This window comes from Quercus lobata, chromosome 1, assembly GCF_001633185.2.
Source record: "Quercus lobata isolate SW786 chromosome 1, ValleyOak3.0 Primary Assembly, whole genome shotgun sequence".
In the NCBI taxonomy this organism is placed as follows: Eukaryota; Viridiplantae; Streptophyta; class Magnoliopsida; order Fagales; family Fagaceae; genus Quercus; species Quercus lobata.
The window spans coordinates 32,433,897-32,447,034 of NC_044904.1; the positions used below are offsets into that span (position 1 = coordinate 32,433,897).

Below are 13,138 nucleotides of genomic sequence, written 5' to 3' on the forward strand. Positions count from 1 at the left end.
CACTCGTTAACTAGACTCTTCTTTTTTATTTTTTAAGAGTCTAATTAACAAGTATTTCAGTTCATTTGTTAAAGTTAAGTTTTTATTGTAATTGATTAGCTTTTCGAAATTCACACAACATTTACTTAAAAAGGTATTTATTTATTTACTTTTGTTACTTTTCAATACATTTAGACCCTTTAAATTCCTTTAAATTCCTCTTTAACGGGTGCACAAATCTGCCCATAAGCAAAAGACAGTCTGCTAAGAATTTTAGCAGTAGTCTTCCCTAAATTCTAACCCTGAGAGAGCAATGCCCATTTGGCAACAAGAATTTGCAATAACATCCTCCACATTCCAGTTACCACATGAATGAAATCATGTATAATAATTTTTCTTTAGGAAGTATGATAATTTAAAAATGGTATAAGACATCTTGGGACAAATGAAGAATGGACAAAAACAGGTTACCCTACTAGCCAACTAACCAACATATCAAGTATAAACATCATGTTGCAAGCATTGTCAGTTTGCCTTTGAAGTTTGAATTCTCAAAGTACCTGGCACAAAACTGTACCAGCAAATTAATCACCATGGCTATCTTTCCCAAACACGCAGTGACATATCACAAATAAGAACCAACAAGCTTATAAAAATAACCACCTTTTAGATTAATACACAAGTGATCATCTTAGAAAAATTAATTAACATATGAAAAGAATTAACAAAGACAAATTTCATGGAAATCTAATGCACCATGGGTGCCTTGTCAAATGGTCTGAATGTCGTAGGTGAAGAAGCCAGTGGAAGTACCTGAGAGGAGCTTGCAGGATATTGATATTGTGGTAGATTGTGATGAAGCTCTCTCTCTTTGTTGTTACCAGAAATAATTTTGGGAAAAGACCCATCTTTTTCTTCTGTTACCACTGTTGAACTAGAAGGAGCTTTAACCCCAGAATCTTGAACAGTCTCACAATTCTGAACTGCCTTTTTCTCTGCTTCTTCCTTCAATCTTCTATACAGTTTCTCCTCTGCATCCCTCAAAAACTTGAACCTTGGAGGTGGAGAAGATCTCAACCTGTTCAATTCTACCTCCGCTGATGATTCAAAGAGAGGGTTGAATCCATGGTGGTTATAGGAATCAAAAGGGTTCAAAGTTGGAGACTTTAATCGTGGAGAAGCCAAAGGGGTAAGGAATGGGGTTTCAATAGCCACCACAAGATCACTCAAGCTCCTAGTTCTTGACCCTTTTCTGCTTCTGTCACCTCTAGATTTCCCATCATCAGACTCCAAATCCTCTCTAGTTTCCTCTTTGATTGTGAAGAGAAATCTTGGTGGGCCTGCAAGATTGTGCAGCCTCATGAGCTCTGATTCCACACCTTCTTCTTCATAGGTCATCAGAAGCACATCCTTGCTAGTGCCAAGCTCTAGGTCTGGTTCAAGACTATTATTAGCATCTGGGTCTCTCATACTTTCTTGTTGAGTATTGTTGGTGTGCGTAGAAGAGGGTCTCTTCCAACAAATAAATTGAAATAGTTCCTTTGCATAATTGCTGTAATCATCTTCAATAATCTCTGTGCTGTTGATTCTCCTCTTCCTCCACCATAGCAAATAGTAAAGCTCCGCAACAAAAGCTAGTAGGAGGCACCCAAAGACCAGACCCAATCCAATTGCTAAACTACTGAAAGATCCCATCTTTGCCTAGTATTTCACATTCCCCAGAACAACTGATTTTGGACTCAAAATTGCTCAATCTCACAGTTTTTGCTAAAAATAGAGACCACCAACTAAAGAAACAGTACAGATATTGAAAAAAAAAAAAAAAAAAAGGTTTGTGAATTTAGAAGTCAAACGCCCACTGCACAAACTATGAAGAGAATTCACAAAGAACCTAAAGCATCACATTGTTTTAAGGAAACTATTAAATAATATGCTAAACCCTGCTACAAGAATCACACAATTATTCATAAGTACCCTCCTTGTCAGAAAGCCAAGTAGTACCCTACCCTTTTACTGAAATTCACAGGCTAAGTTCATATATTGTTGCCTGAAGTACACGCTAGAAAATAAAACAAGGTACTGTGGAAATTCTAGGCAGAAGAAACCTTACCTTTTAAGCCCAATAAACCACTCAGAACCACAAAATTTGTGACCACCAATGAAAAACAAAACCTTTAGCTTATAAATTGGTTTAAATATTATCAAAATCCGAAAGCTTAAAGGAATACTAGTACTAATATGATTCGGATTACGGGGATGAGTGGGAAAACCTTTTGTACTATATGGTAAATTGTGTGGACTGGTTGGAGAGCAGCTCACATGGGTTTGCAAAAGCGTGTGCTCTATTTAATCATAACGCAAATTAAGTGGAAAAACAATAAGACAAAGGAAAAAAGTGAAAACAATTAAAATTAATAATGGGTATTGATTGCATCACCCATGCGAGCATCCACGCAATCTAACCCGATTTGAGGACAGTGCCAAAGAAAACACACATCACCCATAAACATCTAGCTGTGTTGGGAGTTTAAATATTTTTGTTGTTGTTAATTTCTCTTTTCAAAAGTGAGAGGAGTAAAAAAGAAAGCAATAAAAAAAAAAAAAAAAAACAATAAAAACAAAGTGGGGTTGGGAGAGTCAAATGAGCTAAACTTTATTTATGATATATAAAAGCAAAATTGGGATTGGACATGATCATCAAACGCATGGAAGGTGTTTTTCTTTTTTGACCCACAATGACTCATGTTACACACAACTATATTTTCATAATATTCACTCTGTTAAACACGTTATTACATAAAATAAAAAGTCATACCCAATATGGAAGTTTTTTTTTTTTTTAATTATCACATTTTGTTAAAAATTAATAATAATAATAATTTTATAAATGTTCTGTTTACATATCAACACTCAACATCCTTCTAAAAAAACACTCAACATATAAAAGAATAAACAAATAAATAGATACATTCTCAAACAACTTAAGTGCCAATAAACTTGTTTTCGGCATGTCATAAAATTATTTATATTTCTCACATAAACTCTAGTGCTAATGAAGGGATTTTACTGCAAATTGGAGTAAAGTTACAAACTTGGTTGTAGTCAATAGTTATTACTTCCATTAAAAATTTTAAAATTTTAACCGTTAGATAGCACATTCTTTATGTTATTAAATGCATGTCAAATTTTTTGTTAATCGGATGTTATTTACTAATCGATTTATAAACTTATTTTTTATTCATAATTTTAGACTACAAAAACTTGATATTTAAACATTTGGTTGATGACATATGTCTTTAATCTTTTGAAAATTTGCAAGTACAAAAGATATAAGAAAAAAATGTAATTCAATAATAGATTTTTCAAAATTTGTATCTAATAAAAAGATATTGAGTGGAGTCATATTCATTGGCTATAACAAAATTTGTTGTTAAACTTTGTACTTAAAAACTTAGCCAAGATTCATTAAAAAAAAAAGTAAATTTTTCCTAAAATTTATTTGTTTTTTTCAATTTCAAATATAGCCGATTTTTAAATCATACCATGAGCGATATCTCTCAACTTTTCATTTCATATTCTTTTTAAATCATTATTTATCTCGTATTCAAAATCAAAAGGGTATTTGAAAACCACTAGGACTTAGTCCAAGTTGTAATTAAAATAGTGCTTCGTTGCTCAAGGCCTGCGTTTTGATGGGTTTATTATACCGGGCCGCAAAAAACATAGATGTGAAATCATATACGCATGGCCCATTTGGCTCCCAAAGCAGGTGCAGTGGACCCATGTAATTGATGTTCATTGAACAAGTCCAATCGGAGTTGGTTATGATTTGCCCAATCATATCATTTCAATCCTACCAAATTTGCATTGATTATGCAATACGGCTTAGGTCTAAAGTCAAAAATTGTATCCCCATTAGTACGTTCTTATTATAAACCCAATTGTACGGTAGCAATGGTGTATAATTTGAATGCACCTAGGTCGGTCTCTATGAAGGAATAGCTCCTACCTAGCTTGGGCAGTTTTCTTGGGTGGGCCACTTCAAAATGTTCCAATATGACCGTTGGGTAACTTTGAAAATAGCATAAACATTCCTGTTGGAAAAGTTCAAGAGCCACTTCTGATGAAAGCTGCTCTGCATTTTCAAAAGAGATTGCCTTTTGTGATTAGCCAATTAGTAATAAAAGGTTGTTGAAAAGATAATTACCACACGAGAGAGAGAGAGAGAGAGAGAGAGATTGTTGACAAGATAAGATCCATAGCGGCTTTAAAGGGATGTTTGAAAGAAAAAGAAGTTAGGTCAAGTTGTCCAGAATGGCAAAAAAACTTGGTTTTGGACACTGATCCTGGTTAAGATAATCAAATTATATGAAAACATATATAAAATTTACCTTTGAGAACAGCATGGGCGGGCAAAAGATTGACACTTTATGTGCAATAATCAAGTATAAAAGCCAATTATGTGTTCACCTGGAAGGATGATAGGTAAAATTAAGTTGTTTTATGAAACTTATCTTAGTTATCTAGCCATGTACAACTCTTGTAAAGCACTAATTTTTCTAAGTACAACAGTATACTTCTATTGAGCTTATTTTTTAAACCAAATTAAGAAACATAATTATATAATTGCCAACAAAAATTTAGTTCTTTTCACAAACTTTATGTTAAGAAATTCAAGGATCTAAAAATTCATTTAAGTGGATTTATTTGATCGAAAGTCATTATTAATGGAAATTACTTATTTATTAAGTAAAGTTGGAGTAAAATCAACATCCAATTTCTAAACAAGCACTAAGTAGATGTTCTAGGGATCATATGGCTAAAAAAAGGCTTTTTTTTTTAAAATTGAAATGTTGGGCTTTTGGGCTAAGGGCTTTGGACAAAGTCATGCCAAGCATGTGTTAGCCCAAAGCCAGATAGAGGCTGAGGTCTCAACTTTATAGCATATCTTGCTTGCAAGTTTGTAAATTATAACCAATAAAACTGAAGGAAAACTTTAGTGACACACCTAAATTTACACCCAAATCCACAACAAGTTTATGTGACAACTTGTGATTAGTGCTCCAAAGTTACTCTTCCACCAAGTAGCAATGGTGGTCCCATTTATAAGTGTTATAATCCAATTATATATGTAACACTCAAGTTCGTTGTAAAATTAAATGTGGATTTATGTGTTTATAATTGGGTTCATAACTAAAACCTTCTGTTCTTTTCTTTATTTGTTAACAATAAAAATTGAAGACCTGTACCTGTTTTCAAAGGTTAAGGCTCTGAGTTAAACCATTATGGATGTGGGAGAATATTATTATGGATGTGGAAGAATATTATATAGGAAATTTCTTCTATCACTTGGCATAAAAATAGACTAGAGGGGTCCTATCTCTCTCTCTCTCTCACACACACACACATTTTCTCGAACATATTAAATACATTATTATTTCTTCTTTGGAAAAACTTCCACTATTAATTAAACTTGGCATAAAAATATAATTTTTTATAGTAAAAAAAAATATTAAAAAAAAGAAAAAAGCATAGGCCCATATTTGTGTACTTAGGTGTCAGCATATCGTTTTCCTAGTATAAAGCATAGGAAAAGATATCTTCAGTTGACGGCTTGAGAAAAGTTCGGCACAAGTCCAATGTTAACAAAATCTTCCATTAGAGAAGTTTGGCGCAAGTCCAATGTATACAAAATCTCCATTTAGTCCAATGGCTAAGAGAGTTCATTCCCATCACTCAAGCTTTATGTTGAAACTCACAATCGCGGCCGATATAGTCGCAAAGTTATGTGGCAGGCAGCTCAGATATCAAATTTGCCATCTATATACATTGAATGAAATTTTGTTACGTAAAATTATCGATTTTTCACATTAAATTATACTTTATTTTACACTAGGCTCCTTAAAGTATCAAAACATACTATTAATCTCCCAAATTAAAATTTTAATAACACTTACTTCCTGCTGTCTATCTTAATGTTAAGTCTAACAAAAATGTAGTATTAAAAGATCAATTTACCCATTTACTGTTTGTTATAGAGAGAGAAGTAAGTTGGTATTTTAATGCTACATCAAGTTAGATTTAACATCAAAATAGACAGTATGAAAATATTGAAATTGAATAATAACTTTTGAGTTAATTGTGTATTTCTCATAATTTATGAGACGAAATGTATAATTGAGAATTGTTAAGGGTGAAAAAAAAGAATTCTGTATTATTTGGTATTACTATAAAAAATACTTGTTCGGCCTAAATCTCCCTACACCTCCGTCCAAACAGTCCATGTTAAGGGACATTGTCGTATTTGGACTTACATAACGCTGAAGAGTGAAGATAGAGAAAGATATTCATACACAAAATAGAGATCAGTACAAAGGTCCACCACTCTGCCTCGAATTTGGTGCTATAAACAAAGGAGCAGAATATGGGGAGGGTGGTTTTGTGGTTAACGAGGCGGCGCTGAAAGGTGGCGGCACCTGAATAATCCGCAACAAAACACACATAAAATATATGCAAATATATAACTACTACCATAATAGTAGTAGTACTTTGGCATCATAGTCAGCGCAAACCCTTTATCACGCATGTATAGCACCTCACCTATCGTAGACTCTCTTGCTCCCTATTTTGATTGCCTACATTTATGGCGAGTCTTCATGGTGTTGCTCCCATTTTGTTAACCCACGCCACGCTTCATCTGACTCTCTGAGCACTCATGCATGATCCACCTTCATGTACGATGTATTATGGGTTAGTCTCCTTCAACTACATGCTATTGCCCTTTATATGTTTAGTTTGACACATTCTTCCTTTTTCTTACTTTGGAAAGTAATGCTTCGATTTGATTAGACTTAAGTTTGAGGTAGATTGGTATCTTTCTGATACATGCAATAAATTAAAGAAAAAAGTGAGTACTGGATATTAAATCCCAATAGATTCTTGCCAAAGTTCATTAATTTTGAACTTCCCAAATCTCCATGAAACAGAATTTAATTAAAGTCAGTCTATTACTCACTCTACGCTCATCCCTTTTTAGTGGACCAACTATCTCATAAATATAAGTTGGACAATTTTTTTTCACATATGTTATGATTTAATCTATTATATTGGTATATAATAAATGATAAATCTTATTTACAAAATTCCTTAGTACATTAAGTTCTTCAATTAAATTTAAATATCTACTTGTATTGACCAACAAAACATAAACAATAGTATCATTTTAAAAAATGATTGAATTCAATATAACTATGTGTTCACATTTAATTGGAAAAACTAAAGTATTGCACTAAAATTACTATCAATAAATTCAATCCTATGATGAAAGTGATGTTAAAAATAGACTAAGTGAAGTTGCAATTGCTTCACTTACTAAAGGTCATGTCAAATTGTAAAAAAGGAAGAAGATAATTATGTTCTTTAACCTTACTTATCCCATAAAGGATGGCAAAGGCCAAATTTAATGTAAATAAAAGAGATGTTTACTTGTGTGGGTTATTTATTCACTCATTTTGTACTTTTGGTTATACTGTCATGGTCTATATATAATGCATAAATAACTAATAAATTTAGCCACCCTTTTATTTCCCTTTTTCTAATTCCTCTTGATTTGTGGTATAAATCTATGTACTGAGAAATAGCTTCCTTTGATTAGGGATGTCCATGGGTCAATTTTGGACTCAATTAACGCTCTTTTAGAGTTACGTTTAACGTCCTTTTATGACTTTCCCAATCGGCGCCTTGGGTCTGTAGCTGGGCTCGGAGACATTACTACCATGGCTACTATCAGCCTGAGTAAAAAGAAGGAAAAGAAGGTACTAAAATGAGGAGTTCATTAGTCATACATAGTGAAGGGGTCAACCTCTTTCATGACCCATGGCCCCAATGTGTCACTTGGTTGGCATTAATTTCTAGAACTCATTAAGTAAAGTTGGCTTTTTGATAGGTAAACTGGAGAGTTTGCTGTAGTTGAGATACGTTTTTTTGATGGATGACCAGATCCAATCCAATCATGTTAAGTGGAAGGAGAGACCTGTCGTTGACCATTAATTTGGTGAAAATTGGATTGCCACAGGTTCGAATTCCCTTTGGTCAAATAAGTTGAAGTAATGGTAATACAGTGGAGTAGATATCTTGTCAGATCTATTTGAGATTTCACAAGATATATTAGAGAACTCACCAAATCGGTTGAGATCTCCACCAAATTTGGTGGAGATTTTGCTGGATCTACAAAGTTAAGCTACTAGAGATGAAGGCATTAGACAATTTAGATTAGACGAGTTGGATTCATTGGGTTCTTAAATAGGAAACTCCCCACTCAAGCCAAAATAGTCTGTTCCTGTCATCGTTGACCTATCATCAACCAAAATAACACTCAAATTGGGCTATTTTTGGATCGAGTGACTTCTAGTTAGCCGGTTTTGTCAAGTTTGGGCATGGTTTGGACAACCCTACCTTTGATCACACTATCATTCATTTTGGATAATTTTATTTTCATTTTTAAGTAGAATGTACAATCCCTTCAAATGTCAATTTTTTTTAGTACAATTTTTTTTACAATAAACAAATTAAATTGATGAAATAAGTTCCTCCAAGAACAAACTTAAGAGCATTAGCATTAGGTGTGCTAAATGCTAAATTTTTAGCATTTAGCACATCAAATACTAGAAACCCACCATCATCAAATGTTCCGAATGTCAAATAAATTTGGTATTTGCTATAGTACAATTCTACCATTGGCATCATACGGACAAAAATGCTAATTTTTTTTTCTCTTTTTTATTCACTTTTCTCTCTCCTCTCACCAGTCTCTCATATGGCTTCTCTCTCTTCCTCTCTTCGTTTCTCTCATTCTCACTCTCAGCCACCCAATCACCGGTCTCTCTCTCTCTCTCTCTCTCAACGAGTTGTGGTGGTTTGGGTTTTTCAGATTTTGAGTTTTTTTCCCCAAAATTTGGGTTCTCTTTATCTTCAGATTTGGGTGATGGTTTTTTTTTTTTAATTTTTTTTATTTGAGTTTTTTTAGTTATGTTTTGCAATGGGTTTTTGATTTGATTTGGGCTTTTCGAAGGCTTGTGATGGTGGGTTGCGCTGTTGGGGTGGTGGTGGACTTCTAGAGGTAGTGGGTTGTGGATTTATGGTGGTGGAGGGCTGTGGGGTGAGGCTACTATTGTGGAGAGAGAGAGAGAGAGAGAGAGAGAGAGAGAGAGAGAGAGAGAGAGAGAGAGAGAGAGAGAGAGAGAAGAGAGATTTAAAAAAAATGAATAAATGTAAAAAATAAGAGATGTGATGTAGAATGAATTGTAAAATAATATATATGTTAAATTTAATAAATAAAAGCCTTTTAGGGTCTGTTTGGATTGAACTTATTGTTACTGAAACTGAAAATACTGTAGCAAAATAATTTTTAAATGTGTAAATAATACCGTGGGATCCATTTTTAATATTTTTTTAATGAATAAAGTGGCTGTGGGTCCCATAAACAGTATTGCTACAGTACTACTACAGTACCGCTACAGTGCCGCTACAGTGTTTTTTGTCTCCCTTTTTTGCAAAACGCGTGAAATGTAAAAAAAAAAAAAAAAAAAAAAAAAAAAAAAAAAGAGTGAAAACGCAGACGCAGCAAAGTTAAGTGCTATCCAAACGAGCACTTAATGTGTCAAATGTTAAAATTGGTAGAAGAGTGCTCTAATAATAAAGTAGCACAAAATATTCATACGAGGAACTCTAGCTATGCTTTCTTGAAAATACATTGACACTAACAAAACAAAAAGAAGACCAATCGGTTTACCTTTTCTTTTGAGTTGCTATAATGCAATTTCGACCATGATGATCAGATGGTGAATTTTAGTAGGCACTGAACCGCACCATAAAAGAGGCACAAAACACACACCCAAGGCAAAGGCCACCACCCCCACAAAGTCACCTCAGCCTAGACGTTTCAACTTCATCCATCTCTGCACCTATCTGTTACCACTTCAATTCCCAAAGCCTAGCCCTTACCTACACCTTACAAACCCAACCGGCTGTCTTTTTATCCTTAATGACACTTATACCCTTCCTTTCCTTCAATGGCGTAACCTACATTACAGTCAGAGTCTTTCTCTCTCTGTCATTCCCGAGATATCAACATTAAAAAGGAACAAATCACCATCATAGAACACAGCGCAAAAAAGATATGGGCTTTTCGGTCTTTTTACCCAAACATAAATATTCACTCACTCTACGTTCCCTAACGAAGACGACGAAACCCAAGCCTTTCCCTCTCACAGACTCAGCCGCTACCCGTCATGTTTTCAGAGATGTTCAGCACCAAAAACAATACGCATGTTAATCTCTCTCTCTCTCTCTGTTTGACCCTCTGTCTCCCTCTATAAAATAGACAGATAGTACAAACACCATGCAAAAAGTAAGCCAAACCACACATAAACTCACTCTATATATATCTGAAAGTCTCTCTTCTGTGAACCCTAAATACACTGGAATATTCAGAGAATTCAAGAACAAAACATGGAGGGTGATAATAATGTGGACATGGGTGGTGCAAGTGGAGCTCCAGTGAGTTCAAGGTGGAATCCAACAAAGGAGCAGATAAGCATGTTGGAGAGCTTGTATAGGCAAGGGATAAGGACCCCAAGTGCTGAGCAAATACAACAGATCACAAGCAGGTTAAGGGTTTATGGTCACATTGAGGGAAAGAATGTTTTTTACTGGTTTCAGAATCACAAGGCAAGGCAGAGGCAGAAACAGAAGCAAGAAAGCATGGCTTATATCAATCGCTATTTTCATACCACTCCGCCACTCTTCCTTCCTCCTTGCCCAAATGGTCTGTCACTTATCCTCATTCTGAATTTTGTAACACTATAATCTGAAAATGCTTATTGTATCTCTTTTTAATTTCTTTCTCTTTTTGTTGGTGTGTGTGTTTTTGTAGTTGGTGTTTGTGTTTTATTTATTTATTGTATTCATGCTTTTTGTTCCAAGCTGTCTCTTCATGCATACGGGCTCGATATGTGTGTTCAACACTGATTAGTCTATTACTCGTTTTTGTAATGCAGGCTTTCTTACTTCTTATGAAATGATTTTTTCTTTTCTTCATATCTCCTTTTCATTATCAATTATATATTATGGACAAACAATTGTTTTGACTATGGAGGTCTTGATGATTCATTCCTTTTTTTTCCTTCAAATTAGTACAAACTTGGATAACTTTTACATAGACTTGTCTTCTGTCTTAGTGCAGCTTTCATGACTACATTTAGCACTACCAATTTGTTTCTTCATGTTCCTTCTTTGGTTTCTGAATATCATTACTAGCTCTGGCCTGTCCCTTTCCAACTATTTTGCTTCCTAGTATTTCGATTTTCCTATTATCAGTCTAATCTTTTTAACACTCCCTTCTGTTTCATTCTTATCAACTACTAGTTCATCTCACTCCCCCTCTTAACATGCGTATTCCTTTTTACTCCTATTAATGGTTACATGAATTTTTGAAATGGGGGTTTTCTTTTTCAGTTCTCGGCGGCCCATATTACCTGCCACATAACGATGTAGGGTTCTATCCACAATACCAACATTCCAAGGTGCTTTTACCAAGTGGTATCAGGGGGAGACCAAGGACAGAAAAATTGGAGAAGCCAAGAGCCTTGGATGGCGCAGCATATAACTCAGCCCACCAGGGATATGGTATGGCTACGCATATAGGAAACAGTACCTGGGATATGACCAACAATTACAGCCACTATGGTCAAGAAACATTGCCTCTTTTTCCTTTGCATCCAACAGGAATTTTACAAGGAAAAACAGGAAAGTCATCCATTGGTTCATCTGCTGAGAACTCCACTACTACTACTCCTAGCTCTTCTGAGATTGAAGAAGGTTCTGGGAACCAACCCTTCTTTGATTTTTTCTCTGGACAAGGTCCCTGTGAAAGTGACTGAATAAATGTTGTTTTCTGAATTATATAGCACTAACATGTAGCCAAGGTAATAATTGGGATTTGATGAAGTAGGTTATGTTGCTGGGGTGTGAATGTAGGTCTCCTTGGTATTTGGTGAAAGAAATGGCTGTAGTCAGGGTCACTTCTGATGTATATGTTTTCATGGTCGGATGGCCCTGTTTTGTTTTTTTAACTTCTTTCTCTACTCGATCGTTGCATTATGGAAGAAGCTTATTTTTTTAGTCAAATTTTATCCGTTTGGCTTGGTCTTTTCACTTTTGAACACAATGAGCCAATCTTGCTTTGCATGACTTTTATGTCCTACATGCACAGTGACAGTACTGGTTTCATGCATAAATATTTGATGAATGATGCCATCTTTACCCAAAAAAGATTCTTCCATCTTTCTTGAATAGGATTCACGGAGTGATTTAAACCTTAGCTGATTTGAAAAATCAAGATTAAACTCAGTACTACCACTTTTAACTGTGTTTGAAAGTAATCAGTTATTGTATGCTATTTGTTAAATATTAGTATTGATACACCATATTGAATATGTTAGTATGGATGTGGAAGCGAAAGTATAAAATATAAAATGCAGTAATACACGAGAGTTATGTGGTTCAACTTAACGGCTTACATCTACGGAAAAAATCCTAAAGGGTTACATCAATAATATATTAGAGTGTAGTACAAATCATGTGTTATAATGAATCATAACATGTGTATATATAATAGACTAAAACCTAAACTAATAGACTTCTAGTACAAGTAGGAGACTTGGCTTGCACACAAAGTAGAATTAGGCTTGGGCCTATACTACTAGGCTAATATATCTCTAATACCCCCTCTCAAACTCAAGATGGAAGTTTTATAAAATCTTGAGATTTGATAAGGTTGAGAAGATCCCTTAAATGAAGTTTGGTTCAATAGTCTTGCAGTATTAATGCGACTTCTAATGGTGGCTTGGCTATACCGAAGAGTTTTGACGGCAGCAGTAGGAAGTCAAAGAAGATGAACGCAGCGAAAAAAAGCCAAGGAAGACAAAAATTGCTCTTAAATATACCGCAAGGACAGAAAACCATGGCCACAGGAAGGTGGCTCTGATACCATGTTAAATATTATTATATATATATACAAGTCTCCTACTTGTACTAGAAGTCTATTAGTCTAGGGTTTAGTCTATTATATATACACATGTTATGATTCATTGTAACACAT

At 34.5% G+C, this 13,138-nt stretch overlaps 2 protein-coding genes across 2 annotated transcripts; one reads left to right on the forward strand and one right to left on the reverse strand.

Moving 5' to 3' along the window:
- Nucleotides 1-602: 602 nt before the first annotated feature.
- Nucleotides 603-2,452, reverse strand: LOC115987156. Its single transcript, XM_031110642.1, has one exon. The coding sequence runs from the start codon at nt 1,672-1,674 to the stop codon at nt 727-729; it is 948 nt and encodes a 315-aa protein (XP_030966502.1). The 5' UTR covers nt 1,675-2,452; the 3' UTR covers nt 603-726.
- Nucleotides 2,453-6,644: 4,192 nt separating this feature from the next.
- Nucleotides 6,645-12,098, forward strand: LOC115956070 (WUSCHEL-related homeobox 2-like). The gene is made up of 3 exons (XM_031074566.1): nt 6,645-6,729; nt 10,471-10,804; nt 11,494-12,098. The coding sequence occupies exons 1-3, from the start codon at nt 6,712-6,714 to the stop codon at nt 11,916-11,918; spliced, it is 777 nt and encodes a 258-aa protein (XP_030930426.1). The 5' UTR covers nt 6,645-6,711; the 3' UTR covers nt 11,919-12,098.
- Nucleotides 12,099-13,138: the final 1,040 nt, after the last annotated feature.

Bases quoted from the DNA above. Each gene is read 5' to 3' on its own strand.
- LOC115987156 (XM_031110642.1), bottom strand. From the start codon at position 1,674: ATGGGATCTTTCAGTAGTTTAGCAATTGGATTGGGTCTGGTCTTTGGG.
- LOC115956070 (XM_031074566.1), top strand. The intron at 10,805-11,493 runs GTCTGTCACTTA...TTTCTTTTTCAG, and splicing joins CCTTCCTCCTTGCCCAAATG to TTCTCGGCGGCCCATATTAC.